Here is a 16,974-nt window from a genome sequence, read left to right as displayed (position 1 = left end):
GTGTGTGGAACGGAGCAGTGTACATCTTTAACTCCAGCTGTTACTCTCCATAAAAATAAAACAAGCAGCTGCATATTCAAAAACAACAGCAACCTGTGAGCTCTTATGTTGACGTGCAATGAAGAGTGATGAGTGAACTGCGTTTGTCTGATCACATAACAGTCTCGATCAGATTTACAGTGTGGTATGAAATGCTTCATGTGATTTACGCTGATGATGTTGTTAGACTCCTCTCCATGTGGTGTTCAGTCAGAAGAATACGTGTTATCTTTCTTACTAATCCATTTTTTCCCCGCATATATTTCTGATGGTTTTTATATTTCAATATATTTCTTTGTTGTGTTTTGCCCAAATCTATTTCTTTATCTGTGCTGCTGCTCTGTACACAGTTTAAATCACTGGTATCACCTGATTTATGAGGCCTAGAAACCCCACAGCAGCCTGCAGCTGGACGCACTACAATAACAGATGCACTTCATCATTCTGACCACCAGGTGTCATTATCACACACCGCGATGAAAAGCTTTGAGTAATGAACTCTTTATCGATACAGTTGGCTGCCATCACTAGTTACTGCACTTTTTAGAAAGCGAAATTTCATTTTTTCAGCACTTTACAGGAAATATTCAGAAGGTGTTGATTAATTTTCTATAACAGCAGCTGTGATAATAGTAGTAGTAGTAGTGATTTGTATGATACTCCAGTAGCACCCTGAACTTGATTATTTTCCTAACAACAATTAGCCAACAATGACCATTTTTGAGTGTGTGCGTGTGTGTGTGTGTTTGTGTGTGTGTGTGTTGTAGTTAATAGAAATAAAATAAGTTCATTTATTTAGCAGTTCTATCGTTGAGCAGGAAAAAGTGAGAGACTGAGTATATTACAGTTTCTAGTTTTAGATTTAGTCTTTTTTCAATCCATCTTGGCTCTACACCTTTAACATCTTACTGTCCAGAAATGTGAAGATGACCTCAGTGTACACATCACTACTCACTCTGTCCACTGAACACCAGTTATTATAATAAACAGTTATGAGCTACACAAAGAGGAAAATTAGAATCGCTGAAGATGAACAATTGACAACCTATGGTTTGGTTTAAGGAAGTGAAGATGCCCTACTTTTACATTGGGTTAATCAAGTGAAACAACAAAGCCCCCCTTTCTCAACAAATATTAACATAGGAGATAAGTCACATGTTACAAGGCCATATTTAATTATAAACATGGCCACAGCAGACACCCATGCTCTGTTTGGACAGATGAAGAAATAAAAGTTTTATTTGGCAACATCAAATGTCACTGCAACCCAAATTCACACTTAAGTCAGCATAACCCAGAAAACTTTCTGCTTGTCTTAATCCGTAGGGTTTAATATGGAGTTCGCCCACCCTTTGCAGCTATAACAGCTTCAACTCTTCTGGGAAGGCTTACCAAAAGGTTTAGGACTGTGTTTATGGGAATTTCTGACCATTCTTCTAGAAGCGCATTTGTGAGGTCAGGCATTGATGTCTCCACTCTAATTCATCCCAAAGGTGTTCTATCGGGTTGAGATCAGGACTCTGTGGAGGCCAGTCAAGTTCCTCCACACCAAACTTGCTCATCCATGTCTTTATGGACCTTGCTTTGTGCACTGGTGCACAGTCATGTTGTAACACCAAGGGGCCATCCCCAAACTCTTCCCACAAAGTTGGGAGCATGAAATTGTCCAAAATGTCTTGGTATGTCTTGGCCAAGCCCAACCCCTGAAAAACAACCGCACACGATAATCCACCTCCATCAAACTTTACACTTGGCACAATGCAGTCAGGCAAGTACCTTTCTCCTGGCAACCGCCAAACCCAGACTCATCCATCGGATTGCCAGAGAACATGTCTCCACTGCTCTAGTGTCCAGTGGTGGCGTGTTTTACACCACTGCATCCCACGCTTTGCATTGCACTTGGTGATGTAAGGCTTGGATGCAGCTGCTTGGCCATGGAAACCCATACAATGAAGCTCTCTATGCACTGTTCTCGAGCTAATCTGAAGGCCACACGAAGTTTGGAGGTCTGTAGCTATTGACTCTGCAGAAAGTTGGCAACTTCTGCGCACTGTACGCCTCAGCATGCGCTGACCCCGCTCTGTGATTTTACATGACCTACCACTTCATGGCTGAGTTGCTGTTGTTCCCAACTGCTTCCACTTTATTATAATACAGCTAACAGTTGACCGTGGAATATTTAGTAGTGAGGAAATTTCACGAATGGACTTATTGCACAGGTAGCAACCTCTCACGGTACCACACTTGAATTCACTGAGCTCCTGAGAGAGACCCATTCTTTCACAAATGTTTGTAGAAGCAGTCTGCATGCCTAGGTGCTTGATTTTATACACCTGTGGCCATGGAAGTGATTGGAACACCTGAATTCAATGATTTGGAGGGGTGTCCAAAACCTTTGGCAATATAGTATATAGTAGTATATATATATATATATATATATATATATATATATATATATATATATATATATATGTATATTACTATATACTATAATATAGTATATAGTAGTATGTGTATATATATATATATATATATATATATATATATATATATATATATAATGATATTTTATATATTATTTGAATGAGCTTAGCCTCGTCTCCATTTCTGAAGAAGAGACTAATTCAACAGAAAAGGAAACAAAATGGTGGTTGGATGTTGGACGTAGTTAAGGAGGCAAAGTAAGAAAATATAGTCCAATATATTTTAGATAATAAATGCACTCATAAGACTAATATCTACATTTCCTGAACATGAAAAGTCTCAGTGTAGTTTTTTTTAAAGCAGTTAAGTTTGTGTAGCTGACTTTCAGAAGCGTTTAATGGTCACCTGTCAGTGCTGTGAGACAAAGATTTAGAATATTGACTTTATGACGAACAATGGCTGAGATAATTGTGGTAACGTCAGTATTTTTTTTTTTATTAACACATTTAAACTCTGATTGGAGGCGAAAGATTAAATGTTAAAATATTTGTACTAAATATGTAAAATTGCAAAAGATATTTAGATATTTATATTTTTTCTCATTTTCAGTGGCAAATAATAATATTTTATGATAAATAAAATGAACTTTTTTTTGCTATTTTGCAGTTTGTCATAAAACTGTTTATATTTTGATACTTAACTTGTACTCTAATATATCTACAAGTAGCATGATATTTTTTAGATATTTTGGACCTACTTCCTCGTACTTTGATTCTGAGTCCTGCTACAGGAGTAATCTTGTCTTGTCTCATATAGTGTTTTTGTCTTATATAGCATTTTCCTGCTTTAACACACTTACCTCTGCTTTGTTAATTATCTGCTGAGTTCAATCAGGTGTGTTGGGAAAAGGGAAAACACTGACATTTACAGGAATTTACAGGAGGCATCGGGATAGAGGAGCAGGACCTGGTCTCCAGGCTGGAACTCTCGGGGTTGTGCGGGACGATTGGAGGTCCTCCTGTGTTCTTGCTGGGAAGCCTCCATATGCTCCCGGACAATGGGAATTACCCGGTCAATCCGTTCTTGCATCTCCTAATGTAATCGTTGAGGGAGCACTAGGGGGAGGGTTACTTTTCCCATGCCTCCCGGGCCACGTCCAGCAGTCCTCGAGGTCGCCGTCCGAAGAAGAGCTCAAAGGGGGTGAACCCGGTGGATGCCTCGGGGGTCTTTCGGATGGCAAAGAGGACGGAGGGGAGGAGAAGTTCCCAGTTCCTCCCCTCCTCATCAACCACCCTCCAGAGCATCTTCTTCAATGTTTAGTTGAAATGTTCCAACAGCCCATCTTTCTGGGAGTGGTAGATGGACATCCCCAGGTGCTTCATCTGCAACAGCCAACACAGATCCAACATTAGTTTTGATATAAAGGGCGCACCTTGGTCGGTGAGGATGTCCTTTGGGATTCCAACCCGGCTGAATAGGAGCAGAAGCTCACAGACGATGTCCCGGGAGGTGGCCTTCCGAAGTGGGACTGCCTCAGGGTATTGAGTGGCGTAGTCCACGATGACCAGCATGTATTCATGGCCCCAGGCAGACTTCGGCATCAGCCTCACGAGGACCATGTCTATCCTCTCGAAGCGGATGCCGATAATGGGGAGAGGGATGAGGGGCATGGGAGCAAGCTTCTAGGATGTAGTCCTTCGAAACTGGGGGCACTGCTGGCAGAACACATGGACCTCAGCGTCCATCCCAGGCCAGAGGAAGTGATCCTTCAGATTCTCCAGGGTGTTGTGTTCCACCAGATGTTCCCCCAGTGGATGTGAGTGGGCCAGGTTGATGAGGGCTTCGGTTTGGCTGCGGGGGACCACAAGCAGCTCGCAGGACTGGCCTCGCCGCTCTGTCTTGTAGTACAGGAGTCCCCAGTGAACCAGGAAGTGGGCAGCTAGGAGTCACTGCTCGGGATTCTGAAGGACCCCTTCGATGACTTGCAACTGGCCCCAACAGTTCTTCAGTCTGGCATCATCCATCTGCTCCTGGCAGAAATTCCCCTCCCGGGCGACCTGGGAAAACACAGAAGTGACAGGGTTAGTAGGGATGGAGATCTCACCTGCTGAGGTCGCCTCAGCGTCTCCTTTGCCCCGGTCCAAGCAGGCCCACCGGACCCGCAGCCACGTTGCTTTGGTTCTGCGTCTCCTTGGTGATCTGGGGCTTCATGTCTCATGCTGACTCGGGCCGCTGGTACCTCGCGGATGTCCCCTTGCACACCGGTGTCTGTCAGGGAGCCATTGGCCTTGGGGTTGGACAGGAGGGAAGACCGGGCCAGGGTGACGGTGCTCCCTGAGTCAAGTCAAGTCAAGTGGAGTTTATTGTCATTTCAGCCGTATACAAGTACACAGTGAAACGAAACAACGTTTCTCCAGGACTAAGGTGCCACATAAGACAACACAGAACAACACAGAACTACGGGGACTACATAAATTACATAAATTAAACGTAAACTGCACAAGTGCAAACATGTGCAGACAGCACAAGACAGAACAGACAGTACATAACTACGACGCAGACCAGTACACAGTCCTGTTGAAAGTGATAAAGTGACAGTAGTGCAAATATTACAGCTGAGGTAGTGTAGACAGTGTAAATATAGTAGTAGCAGCAATAAAAAAACATGTGCAAAACATGTGCAGTGCATGTGCATAGAGGATGTTCCGTTGTGTGTGTATATATGTATGTATGCGTGAGTTCCTTGGACCAGTTCAGATGTGTGTGTGTGTGTGTTCTTTCAGTCCAGTTCTAGGTATTTAGGAGTCTGATGGCATGAGGGAAGAAACTGTTGCACAGTCTGGTTGTGAGGGCCCGAATGCTTTGGTACCATTTACCAGACGGCAGGAGGATCATCCACAATGCTGGTGGCTTTGCGGATGCGGCGAGAGGTGTAAATGTCTGTGATGGAGGGAAGAGAGACCCCGATGATCTTCTCAGCTGTCCTCACTATCCGCTGCAGGGTCTTGCGATCTGAAACAGTGCAATTCCCAAACCAGGCAGTGATGCAGCTGCGCAGGATGCTCTCGATAGTCCCTCTGTAGAACATGGTGAGGATGGAGGGTGGAAGATGTTCTTTCCTCAGCCTTCGCAAAAAGTACAGGCACTGCTGGGCTTTCTTTATTATGGAGCTGGTGTTGAGCGACCAGGTGAGGTTCTCCTCCAGGTGAACACCAAGAAACTTGGTGCACTTGACGATCTCCACGGAGGATGTTCAGCGGAGAGTGGTCATTCTGTGCTCTTCTGAAGTCAACAACCATCTCTTTAGTTTTGTCCACGTTCAGGGACAGGTTGTTGGCTTTGCACCAGTCCGTTAGCCGCTGCACCTCCTCTCTGTATGCTGACTCGTTGTTCTTGCTGATGAGACCCACCACGGAGGTGTCATCGGCGAACTTGATGATATGATTCGAGCTGTGCATTGCTACACAGTCGTGAGTCAGCAGAGTGAACAGCAATGGACTGAGCACACAGCCCTGTGGGGCCCCAGTGTTCAGTGTGGTGGTGTTGGAGATGCTGTTCCCCATCTGGACTGACTGAGGTCTCCCAGTCAGGAAGTCCAGGATCCAGTTGCAGAGGGAGGTGTTCAGGCCCAGCAGGTTCAGCTTTCCGATCAAGTGCTGAGGAATGATTGTGTTGAATGCTGAACTGAAGTCTATGAACAGCATTCTAACATAAGTGTCTTTATTGTCCAGGTGGGTGAGGGCCAGATGGAGGGTGGTGGTGATGGCATCATCTGTTGAGCGGTTGGGGCGGTAAGCAAATTGCAGGGGGTCCAGTGAGGGAGGCAGCAGGGTCTTGACGTGCCTCATGACGAGCCTCTCGAAGCACTTCATGATGATGGGTGTAAGTGCAACGGGACAGTAGTCATTGAGGCAGGACACTGAAGACTTCTTTGTCACGGGGACGATGGTGGTGGCCTTGAAGCTGGTCGGGACAACGGTGCTGCACAGGGAGGTGTTGAAGATGTCCGTGAAAACATCTGCCAACTGGTCTGCACATCCCCTGAGCACCCTGCCAGGAATGTTGTCTGGTCCAGCAGCCTTCCATGGGTTGACTCTGTGTAGAGTCTTCCTCACGTCAGCCGTGGTTAGACGCAGCACCTGGTCATTGGGAGAAGGGGTGATCTTCCTCGCCTCGAGTCTAGGAGGGCCTGCCTTTGACCTCGACAGGGATAGTAGGGAGGCTGGGAGGGGCGACTGTGGCTCGCTGGATGCGCCCTCCAGGGCTTGTCAGCATGTTGTGGGCAGCGGGTCTGGTGTGGTGGGCATGCACTCCATAGGCAGAGAGATTTTAGCTGGGTCTCCCATCCCCTTAGGAGTGCTGTTCAAGGCGACTCATCAGCAAAGGCTTGGAGTACTCTCATCGCTCGCCCCTGCCAATATCCAGGATGGCCAACACTTGCTCCAGTGTCTCCATCATCTCCTGGGGTTGCAGGCACCCTTCAGGCCTACAGTTTTTCGTTCTTCGGGCAGCAGTGCCCTCGGGAACCGGTCCATGGCCACCTTGTCGACGACCTTGGCAGCAGAGAGAGTCTCCGGCTGTAGCCACCAACGGGCGATGCATAGGAGCATGTCCATTTATGTAAAGGCACAACGGTCACTCTCAAATGGGGCGGAGGTCGCTGAGCAGAGGTTTGCTCTTGTCTTCCTTGCTGACGTCGGCCTCTAAGTGAGAGACAGACACAGATCAGTGCACTGCATCAACTCACCTAATCTACCTTGAGAGCAGCTGCTGGCTCCTTTTATATTCTCCAGTCTTCTGCTGGAGGGTAAATGATTGCTGCTCCAATCACTGGCTGCCAGCCGAGTTGAATTTCCTCACTCTGCCTTGCAGCCATGCGCACTTGAGCTCTCCAAAACAACTGCTGCTCTCTGTTCAGCACCCTGTCGGCAGTCGTGCGAGGAGAGTTGTGCTTCTTTTGTGCGCAGGCTGCTTTAACTTTAACTTTAACAACTTTGATGATTTATCAAACATTTCTTTCCTTTTGAAAGTCCTAGAACATTCTGTTGTTTCTCAATTACACAATCACCTCAGTACTAACAATCTTTTCGAGCCCCTTCAGTCGGGTTTCTGTAATCTCCACAGTACTGAAACAGCTTTTGTTAAGGTCACTAATGACTTGCTAATGGCTTGTGATTCTGGTTCAATTTCTATCCTCGTCCTTCTTGATCTCAGTGCCGCTTTTGACACTGTTGAGCGCGCTCTTTTACTTACCTCTCTTGGAACTGTCTTTAGTGTCTCAGCGACTGCTTTGAATTGTTTTACAGCCTATCTCTCAGATCGTAGGCAGTTTGTCTCGCTTGGTGGATGCAGGTCAGAAATGGGTTCAGTTCGCTGTGATGTCCCTCAGGGTTCAATCTTGAGCCCCTTACTTTTTAGCATTTATATTTTTCCTCTTGTTCAACTCTTAAGATCTCTCGGTCTTGATTATCATTTTTATGCAGATGACACACAGATTTACACTCATTCTAAACCTGGTGATAACGTGGCAGTCACTTTTCTTTCACATTGTATTTCTGAGCTAAAAATATGAATGGCTCAAAATTTTCTCTGTCTTAACAGTAATAAGACTGAAGTAATGCTCATTGGCTCTCCTTACCAGCTTCGTAATGAAGGCTCTTTAAATTTAACAATGGATGGCTCTGCTTTAGAATTTCAAACAAAATTAAAAAAACCTAGGAGTTATATTTGATGCAAGTCTGTCTTTTGTTCCACATGTGCAGAATACTGTTAAAACATCCTTCTTTCATCTCAGAAATATTGCAAGATATTGGCCCATGTTATCTTTTTCTGTGGCTGAAAAGTTGATCAACACTTTTGTCTTCTCTCACATTGATTATTGCAATGCGCTCCTTACTGGGGTCTCTAAGTCTACAATAAATAAACTGCAGTATGTGCAAAAGTCTGCAGCTAGAATCTTGACTAGGTCCAGGACAAGTGATCACATCACTCCTATTTTGGAATCCTTGCACTGGCTCCCTGTCAGGTTTCATGTAGATTTTAAAATTCTTATGTTTACACACAAGGCTTTGCATGGTTTGACTCCTCAGTATTTGGCTGAGCTTTTAACCCATTAAACCCCAAAACGTGGTCTTTTACCTGTCCCTCAGACTCGTTTGCGTACTATGGGTGATAGCACCTTCTCTTCAGTCGTGGCCTAATGGATAGAGAGTCGGACTTGCAACCCGAAGGTGAACCTGAAGGTTGTGGGTTCGAGTCTCGGTTCCGGCAGGGATTGTAGGTGGGGGGAGTGAATGACCAGCGCTCTCTCCCACCCTCAATACCACGACTGAGGTGAGACCCTTGAGCAGGGCACCGTACCCCCAAACTGCTCCCCGGGCGCCGCAGCAAAAAAGGCTGCCCACTGCTCCGGGTGTGTGTGTGTGTTCACGGTGTGTGTGTGTTCACTACTGTGTGTGTGCACTTGGATGGGTTAAATGCAGAGCACAAATTCCGAGTATAGGTCACCATACTTGGCCACAAGTCACTTCACTTCACTTCTTATGCTTTAAAACTGTGGAACTCACTACCATCTGATCTTAGAGAAGCCCAATCTCTTAGTACATTTAAATCTTCTCTTAAAACTTATTTCTTTAAGATTGTTTTTACTTGATTACTTTGTTTTAATTATTAATTAATTAAAAATGTATTAATTAATGTATTATTATTATTATTATTATTATTGTATAAAATATCAGATTACGTACTGGATAAGATCAGCGCTATAAAATGCTGGACACCACGTGTAACTGCACTCACAGTCTAAGTAATGTGCATATCAAACATCTCCACTTTTTATGTGCAAGTTTATTTAAGTGTGTTAAAGCCGCTGTAACATGGAGTTTCTCTCTATGACTGAGCACTATACACATGCAGAAGATCACACAGAGTTTATTTATGTTTAGGACTTACTTTAGGTATGAAATTTTATACTTTGTAAAAGCTTACAGTCAAAATGAAAACTGTTGCAGGATCCCTGTGTTCATTCTTTAAGGATGAGTACTTTGAGTATTTTGGGAAGTAACAGTACTTTTACTTGAGTATGATATTTCAGTACTGTTTCCATCTAAAAACTCCACAGCAGCCTGCAGCAGGATGCAGTACAATAACAGATGCACATGGCCACCAGGTGTCACTATCACCCACTGCAATGAAAAACTTTGGGTAATGAATCGATAGAGTAGGAAGGAAACCTTCATTCTGCCATCACGAAACATTTTCAGCACTTTAATGTAAATATTCAGAGTTTTTCCCCACTATAATGCAGATCAAAACTTTAAGTTTAATATAAAATAAATTAAACCTATGTTAAATACACTTCTGGATTGTCCTTACTCCAGAAGTGTGTGTGTCAGAGAGAAAGTGTAAATAATTAATTTTTAAGACAGAATAGTTCTGTGAGGTTGCTGTGAAAGTTTTTCCTTTATCAATAATAACTGTCATGTGATTACAGAAATCACTCACACAGACCCAAAGCATAATTTTTATAATTGATACGACACCAAATTTACGTCTATCTGCTCCAAATCTCAATAGTGACATGAGCACTTCACATACAAAGTGATCTAATATGTTTATTTGGAGAGAGACAAATTTAAACAACAATGTATATGAACAGCTTTGGCTAGTTTAAGTGTCTGTAGTGCGATATATACAAGCACTTTATCCTGGTCAGAGTCACAGTGAATCAGGAGTCTATTCCAGAAACATTGGGTGCCAATCAGGACCTATAACTATTACAGCACACACACACTGTTTAATTTCTTACTTAACACACATTCTCTGGTGAATATTTACATTCTGGACTTCAGTTGAGCCTCAATGCCTTTAATCACTTCAAATATTCACAAAAAAGAAACAATCACTAACAAGTGAAAACTCAACAGCTGACTGGAACAGTCCTAACCTGCTGGCAGTAGAAAAAAGCACTTCACACACTGCTATAAAATGATTAAAGCTGCTTTAAATGTCTGTGAGTTGCTGATGTTGCTGGTGTAAAGGAGCGATTCAGTTTCTCTGTTTCAGTGAGGAGCTCTCTCTATTCATCAGCTGTTTCGGGACTCATCATGTTCTTCAAAGTCTGAAAGAAAACACACACAAACATCAGAAACGTGTGTTACAGCAGAACATTACTAACATTTATTTACACCAGTCATCATCACACACTCTCTGATTTACTTTTATTAATATTACTGATTAAGAAATAAATATCAATTTACTGTTGTAGCTCTGACATCTTCAAATTACAATAAGTAATATGTTCACATTACTCTAATCTAACGGTGGTTTTGTGTTTAAAAGCTAAAACTCACTGCTGCAGTCTAGTAGTCAGAGGATGTGGGTGTATCAGCAGTAGGACGGGGATGAAAAGTCTGTGAAAAAAGAACGAGGCCATGCCTTGTTGACTTTGAATAATCAGGTGTGTAACTCCATAGTAAAATCAAAAACAGAAAAAACAACTTGCGCTGAATAAATCTGAATTTAATAGAACATAGATTTACAACAATAAAATACATAATCATTTGCTTAGACCATCATTATCAAACATACTACAAGTGACTGTATTTTTCAGTAACCACTTACTGCAAGTGTGTGATACACATCATCAGCTGTCCGGCCTGCGAGATCGAGAGCTGCGTACGTGTCGTCTTTTGCACTCGGCCCAGCGGTCTGCAGAGAGGAGGGGAGGAGAACGTGAGCAGGTTCGGCTGAAGATCTTTACAGTAAGAGTTTATTATGAACAAAGAAATCACCTGATGGATATTTCTGTAATAACTCACCTGATAGTCACCATCATCTTCCTTTTTCTTCTTTCTCTTGCATCTGCTCACACAAAGTCAAATATTTATTCAATTCAGTTCAGTTTATTTCTAGAGCACATTTAAAACAGCAGAATCGGATCAAAGTGCTGTACAGCTGAGAGGAATTGAGGTCAAAAAGGCACATCAACATTACAGCACAAGACAGGGTAATATAAAACAAAACACACAAAGATAATAAAATATACAAAGTATAAATCTCATTAAAATGACTAATTAAACACATGACTTAAAAAACAAGGCTTAGATACAGTCATATGCCAAAGAGAAAAGATGGATCTTAAGACAAGATTTAAATTCTTCAGTAGTTGAAACAGATCAGGTAGTGTATTCGACAGTCTAGAGGCAGCTACTGAGAACGCACAGTCACCCTTGTATTTTAATCGTGAACAAATTTATCCATCAGAAACATCTTAAGAGGAATTAGTGATGAATTTATCAGAATAAATATTCTCACCTCAGCCAGAAGAGTGCAGAGAGAAGAGCTGCAAGCCCAAAAAGTCCAACTCCAACAGCCACATACACAATCAAAGAACCATGAAGGAAACCTGATAGTACCCACACACACACACACACACACACACAGGAAGAGCAGAAGTGAAAAGATTTTTTAAAAAGAAAATCCATAGTGCATGATGTATAACGGAGCAGAGATCAAACATGGACATATAATCATCACTCTCACCATTTAAAATGATGGACACTGCAGCTGATCTCTCAGAGCTGTGTTTATTCTGAGCCTCGCAGTAGTACTGTCCACTCTGTAGAGCTCTGTAACTCTGTCCAGATCCTACAGGTGATGATTCTTTCTCCTTAAACCAGGTGTACTTCTCCACAGGTGGGTTAGCATCACTGCTGCAGGTCAGAGTCACTGAACTGCCCTCCACTATCTCACCAGAGGAGCTGATGGACACTGAGATGTTCTTTGGAGGATCTAGAATGGGTAGGGAATTTAGACTTTAAATTAAATATATGATAGTTTTATCTCTTATTGGCTGTGAGGTGATCTTCAGCTTTAACTTACACAGAACATTCAGAGTTACACCGATGGAGTCCTGATGTCCGACTTCATTACTGCAACTGCACTTGTACTCTCCACTGTCCTCAGTTCTGATCTTGGAGATGATGTAGGTCTTTCCTTTTCCTACTGATGTCTTCCCCTTAAACCAGGTGTAGATCTCCACAGGTGGGTTAGCATCACTGCTGCAGGTCAGAGTCACTGAACTGCCCTCCACTATCTCACCAGAGGAGCTGATGGACACTGAGACATTCTTTGGAGGATCTAGAATGGGTAGGGAATTTAGACTTTAAATTAAATATATGATAGTTTTATCTCTTATTGGCTGTGAGGTGATCTTCAGCTTTAACTTACACAGAACATTCAGAGTTACACCGATGGAGTCCTGATGTCCGACTTCATTACTGCAACTGCACTTGTACTCTCCACTGTCCTCAGTTCTGATCTTGGAGATGATGTAGGTCTTTCCTTTTCCTACTGATGTCTTCCCCTTAAACCAGGTGTAGATCTCCACAGGTGGGTTAGCATCACTGCTGCAGGTCAGAGTCACTGAACTGCCCTCCACTATCTCACCAGAGGAGCTGATGGACACTGAGACGTTCTTTGGAGGATCTAGAATGGGTAGGGAATTTAGACTTTAAATTAAATATATGATAGTTTTATCTCTTATTGGCTGTGAGGTGATCTTCAGCTTTAACTTACACAGAACATTCAGAGTTACACCGATGGAGTCCTGATGTCCGACTTCATTACTGCAACTGCACTTGTACTCTCCACTGTCCTCAGTTCTGATCTTGGAGATGATGTAGGTCTTTCCTTTTCCTACTGATGTCTTCCCCTTAAACCAGGTGTAGATCTCCACAGGTGGGTTAGCATCACTGCTGCAGGTCAGAGTCACTGAACTGCCCTCCACTATCTCACCAGAGGAGCTGATGGACACTGAGACGGTCTTTGGAGGATCTAGAGAGTTCCATGATAAGAGTGAGGAAATCAGTTCATGATCATAATCAATGATTTTCTTGATTCCTTTACTTTCATTAAATATCATGTGCTTCATCGTCTATTGTGTTACACAATATATAAGAAAAGATAAATAAAGCTCACATCTGATGCTGAGGGTTTGAGCAGGAGAGGGGAGATGTTCATATCCTCTTACAGCACAGCTATAACTGCCTGCATCCTCACTGCTGACCCGCTGCAGGTGGACTTCATTGCTCTTGGTGGTGTTTGTGGTTAAACCACGGCTGTTTTTGTACCAGATGAATGTGGGATCAGTCAGACTGCAGGTGGTTTTACAGGTCAGAACGGCTGATTGTCCCTCTGTCACTTCTGCAGGAGTGATCACCTGAAGATCTTAAACAACGAGAGAAACATTAATCTGCTTCAGTGAATAATCTACCAGCTCGTTTCCCTCAATCAGTCCTTCACAGTTTTTATGCAGATAAAGAACATAAACTCTGTGTTTGCCTAAAAGTTAAAAGTTGTCAATTTAATTAATTAATTAATTAATTAATTAATTAATACATTAATTATAGGCCCTGATTTATTGAGCAAGAGAGGGAGAGTATGTGTGTGATAAATAAACTAATTTAGCACCTACAGTGTGAGTGATTGTCTTATACAAATATATTATACTCGACCCGTAATTACACATACATGCAGCTCATTTTAAATATAAAACAAACTTTATCACAGAAATATAATCTTAATTCTGAAAATCTTTCTTACTGACATTATTTCTAGGAACTGAACATAAAGTCTGTATAAATGTATATTTTTCCTTTAAGTGGTGAACATGGGATTATATAGACATGTATTTATACCAAAGTCAGAATTTTTAAATTGCTTAAAACTGATTAGTCTTCAATTTAATCAGTTTTTATTACATGCTAATATAATAAATTCATCTTTTGTGTTCTCTCTTATTATGTGTAATGGAAGCATGGAACTACATTACCCATCAGCCCCTGCATGTCACGTCACCCTCAGCTGTGTCTCATTATGCCTTCTTACGCTATTTAAGTTCTGGTGGTTGTGTGTTTCTTGGTCAAGCTTTATGTTGTTGTTGTTGTTCACCCATGTTGCAGGTTGTTTCTTGGCTTATAGTCTTGTTTTGGTTATTTGTTAGTGTATGACTTGTTAATTTAATAAAACGTCTGCACTTGCATCCACCTCAGCTACCCATTCCTGACATGATGAAGCTGTTATGATGATTATGTAATTATCTTCTTAAGCTCTGACTGGCACTTTTTGTTTAGCTGTTTATGTATTTGTTTTTGTTTTGTTTGTTTTAGCAATTTAATGTCCTTTAATTAACATTTGTTTCTGTCTTCTGAAATTTCATTTTACATTTCTGATCTAACAGCTAAAGAGAAAATTTAACACAGAAACTTTTGTAAATCACCTGTAAAACAAGCAGCAATGTTCAGTTTATCAGATCCACTACAAAATTAGTGTCTGAGTTTGTAATCTTAGTAAATCAAAGCTTTTAAGTATTTAATTAAAAAAAAAAAAAAAAAATATATATATATATATATATATATATATATATATATATATATATATATATATATATAAATAATTCAATAAGAACACATTAAAGATCTTCATTAATCTGGTACAAAACTCTCACACTCCTGTATCTAAAGACAGATTATGGCCTGAGTGATATATGTAGAAAATAAGATGATTTTATTTACCTGTAACAGTGAGTGTAACTCCGGGTTTACCCAGCCATCTTTCTGTTTCTTCGTTTGTTCTGATTCTGAAGTAGTACATGTGTTCATCTGTTTTCTTCACATCACTCAGTCTGAGGGAGAAGTGATTCTGTTCATCTCCTAAATACTCCACTCTGTCTGAGTAACCTGCTTCATTACGCAGATCAGTCGGCTCTTTATCCTCAACTGGGTTTATTGACCAAAACCTGTTCTTCACTGTAAGACGTGTTGGGTGTGTGTAAGTGCCGTTCATAAACACTGTAGATCCTTTTATAGCACAGAGATTTAGTTGGCTGTATTTCACACTCCATTCATTCCCAAGAGCTCCTGAAGCATGATACATGAAAGAGGTGATTAGAGGTCATTATCCTGAGCCCCATAAAACACTGAGTTAGCTTACAGCTTCACTTCTGTCCTCTGGAACTCTGGGTTGGAGAAATAAAACAATTCTTTACCACTGGAAGAAAACTGTGTGTAGGATTTGGACATAGCGGTGTGTTCTAAATTCAGAGCTCGTAATGTGGAATTAATATTTAACAGCATCCACTACTATTCAGTCGTCACTTACATCTGTTTTTCTTTAAATCCAGTGTCACTGATAGACAAATTGTAACAAGAATATTTCACCTGGACTTCAGGTTTTGTGGGCAGGAGATGATGTTATTGTTTATTCCATTTTATATCTTACTAAGAGTTGAGTTAAGCACACACACATCCATATTCAGACCTCAGATTTAACTGCAGACTAAAACACTATTCACACGTTATGTGAGAGTTATGCACGGGGGCGGGGTTTTTAAAAAACAGAGGCGTGTCTTAGTTAAACGTGATTCTGACCACGAACTTAATCCCATTTTTCTCAAGTAATATCAGCTCAAGGGAGGAGCAGTGTTATATTTATAATGTTACAGTTATAACAAGTATCAAAATATACTGGTGGTTAAAGTTGTATTTATTGTCTCTGGGGTGTGTAGTTGTGATGATGTTAATGTGTGACTCACCTGAGATCATGAACAGAAAGATCAGATAAAGTGGAGAAGCCATTTTGAGGGACATCACTGATGGAAAGCTTCTATAGAAAAAAAATATATAAAATTTGCTTATAATAAGTCACAACAACAACATACAATCTACTAAGCTGTTAATCCTCCTTTTCTTTAGAGAAATAATTAAGTAATGACATACAATTATCACAGCATCCATCAGAAGTCTTTCATTAGCTGAGGGATTATTTATTTTAATACCACAGTGCAGTTGAATTCTGGTTTCTGATTGGTCAGAAGGTGTTGATTAATAATTAATCAACACCTTGTACAGCGAACGCTTCACATAAATGGATTAAACAAATGACTATAATCATTGATATGGTGAAGTTTTCTGTAAGGAGAAATTTATATAATGGAAGGAGTCTCCAGTGTCAGAGCTTTGTAATAGTAAGAGGTAAAGCTGTAACTTTAAGATTTATTACTTGTCCATGAAGCTAAGTAAATATTTCGAGTTTAAATAGTGCATGCACTCATGGGACGAACAGCAGTGATGATTGATTCGTGGTCTCGCTGGTTCATAAGTTTCAATATTTTCAGCAATAAACTGAATTACACAGCAGATTGCATCAGAAACTAAGAATGGAAAGAGCAGGAATATAGAAGACAAACTGAACATGAAATTCTAGCTGTATGAAACACATTTGATAAATGAATAGAGCTAAATGTATTGGCCCCGATGGCCTTCCACACTACATCACCACAGTACCACCTACAGCCACAGCTACATAATCAGCCTTTCTCCTCTCTGCTCCTGGAGTACTCCTGCTCTACTAATGTCAGTGTTTTCCCTTTTCCCAACACACCTGATTCAACTCATCAGATAATTAACAAAGCAGACATGAGTGTGTTACAGCAGGAAAATGCTATATAAG

At 41.4% G+C, this 16,974-nt stretch overlaps 1 protein-coding gene across 1 annotated transcript; it reads right to left on the bottom strand.

The window, feature by feature from the left end:
- Positions 1-10,540: 10,540 nt before the first annotated feature.
- LOC128317543 (sialoadhesin-like) lies at positions 10,541-16,112 on the bottom strand. The gene is made up of 11 exons (XM_053229898.1): positions 16,058-16,112; positions 15,039-15,383; positions 13,444-13,692; positions 13,042-13,299; positions 12,694-12,951; positions 12,346-12,603; positions 12,007-12,255; positions 11,779-11,869; positions 11,283-11,325; positions 11,086-11,172; positions 10,541-10,582 (listed from the first exon to the last, which is right to left on the bottom strand). The coding sequence occupies exons 1-11, from the start codon at positions 16,110-16,112 to the stop codon at positions 10,541-10,543; spliced, it is 1,935 nt and encodes a 644-aa protein (XP_053085873.1).
- Between the last annotated feature and the right edge of the window lie 862 nt (positions 16,113-16,974).

The sequence above is a fragment of the Pangasianodon hypophthalmus genome, chromosome 26 (assembly GCF_027358585.1).
Source record: "Pangasianodon hypophthalmus isolate fPanHyp1 chromosome 26, fPanHyp1.pri, whole genome shotgun sequence".
Lineage (NCBI taxonomy): Eukaryota > Metazoa > Chordata > Actinopteri > Siluriformes > Pangasiidae > Pangasianodon > Pangasianodon hypophthalmus.
The sequence above is the reverse complement of the archived record's forward strand: the minus strand, read 5'-3'. Positions and strand labels throughout refer to the sequence as shown.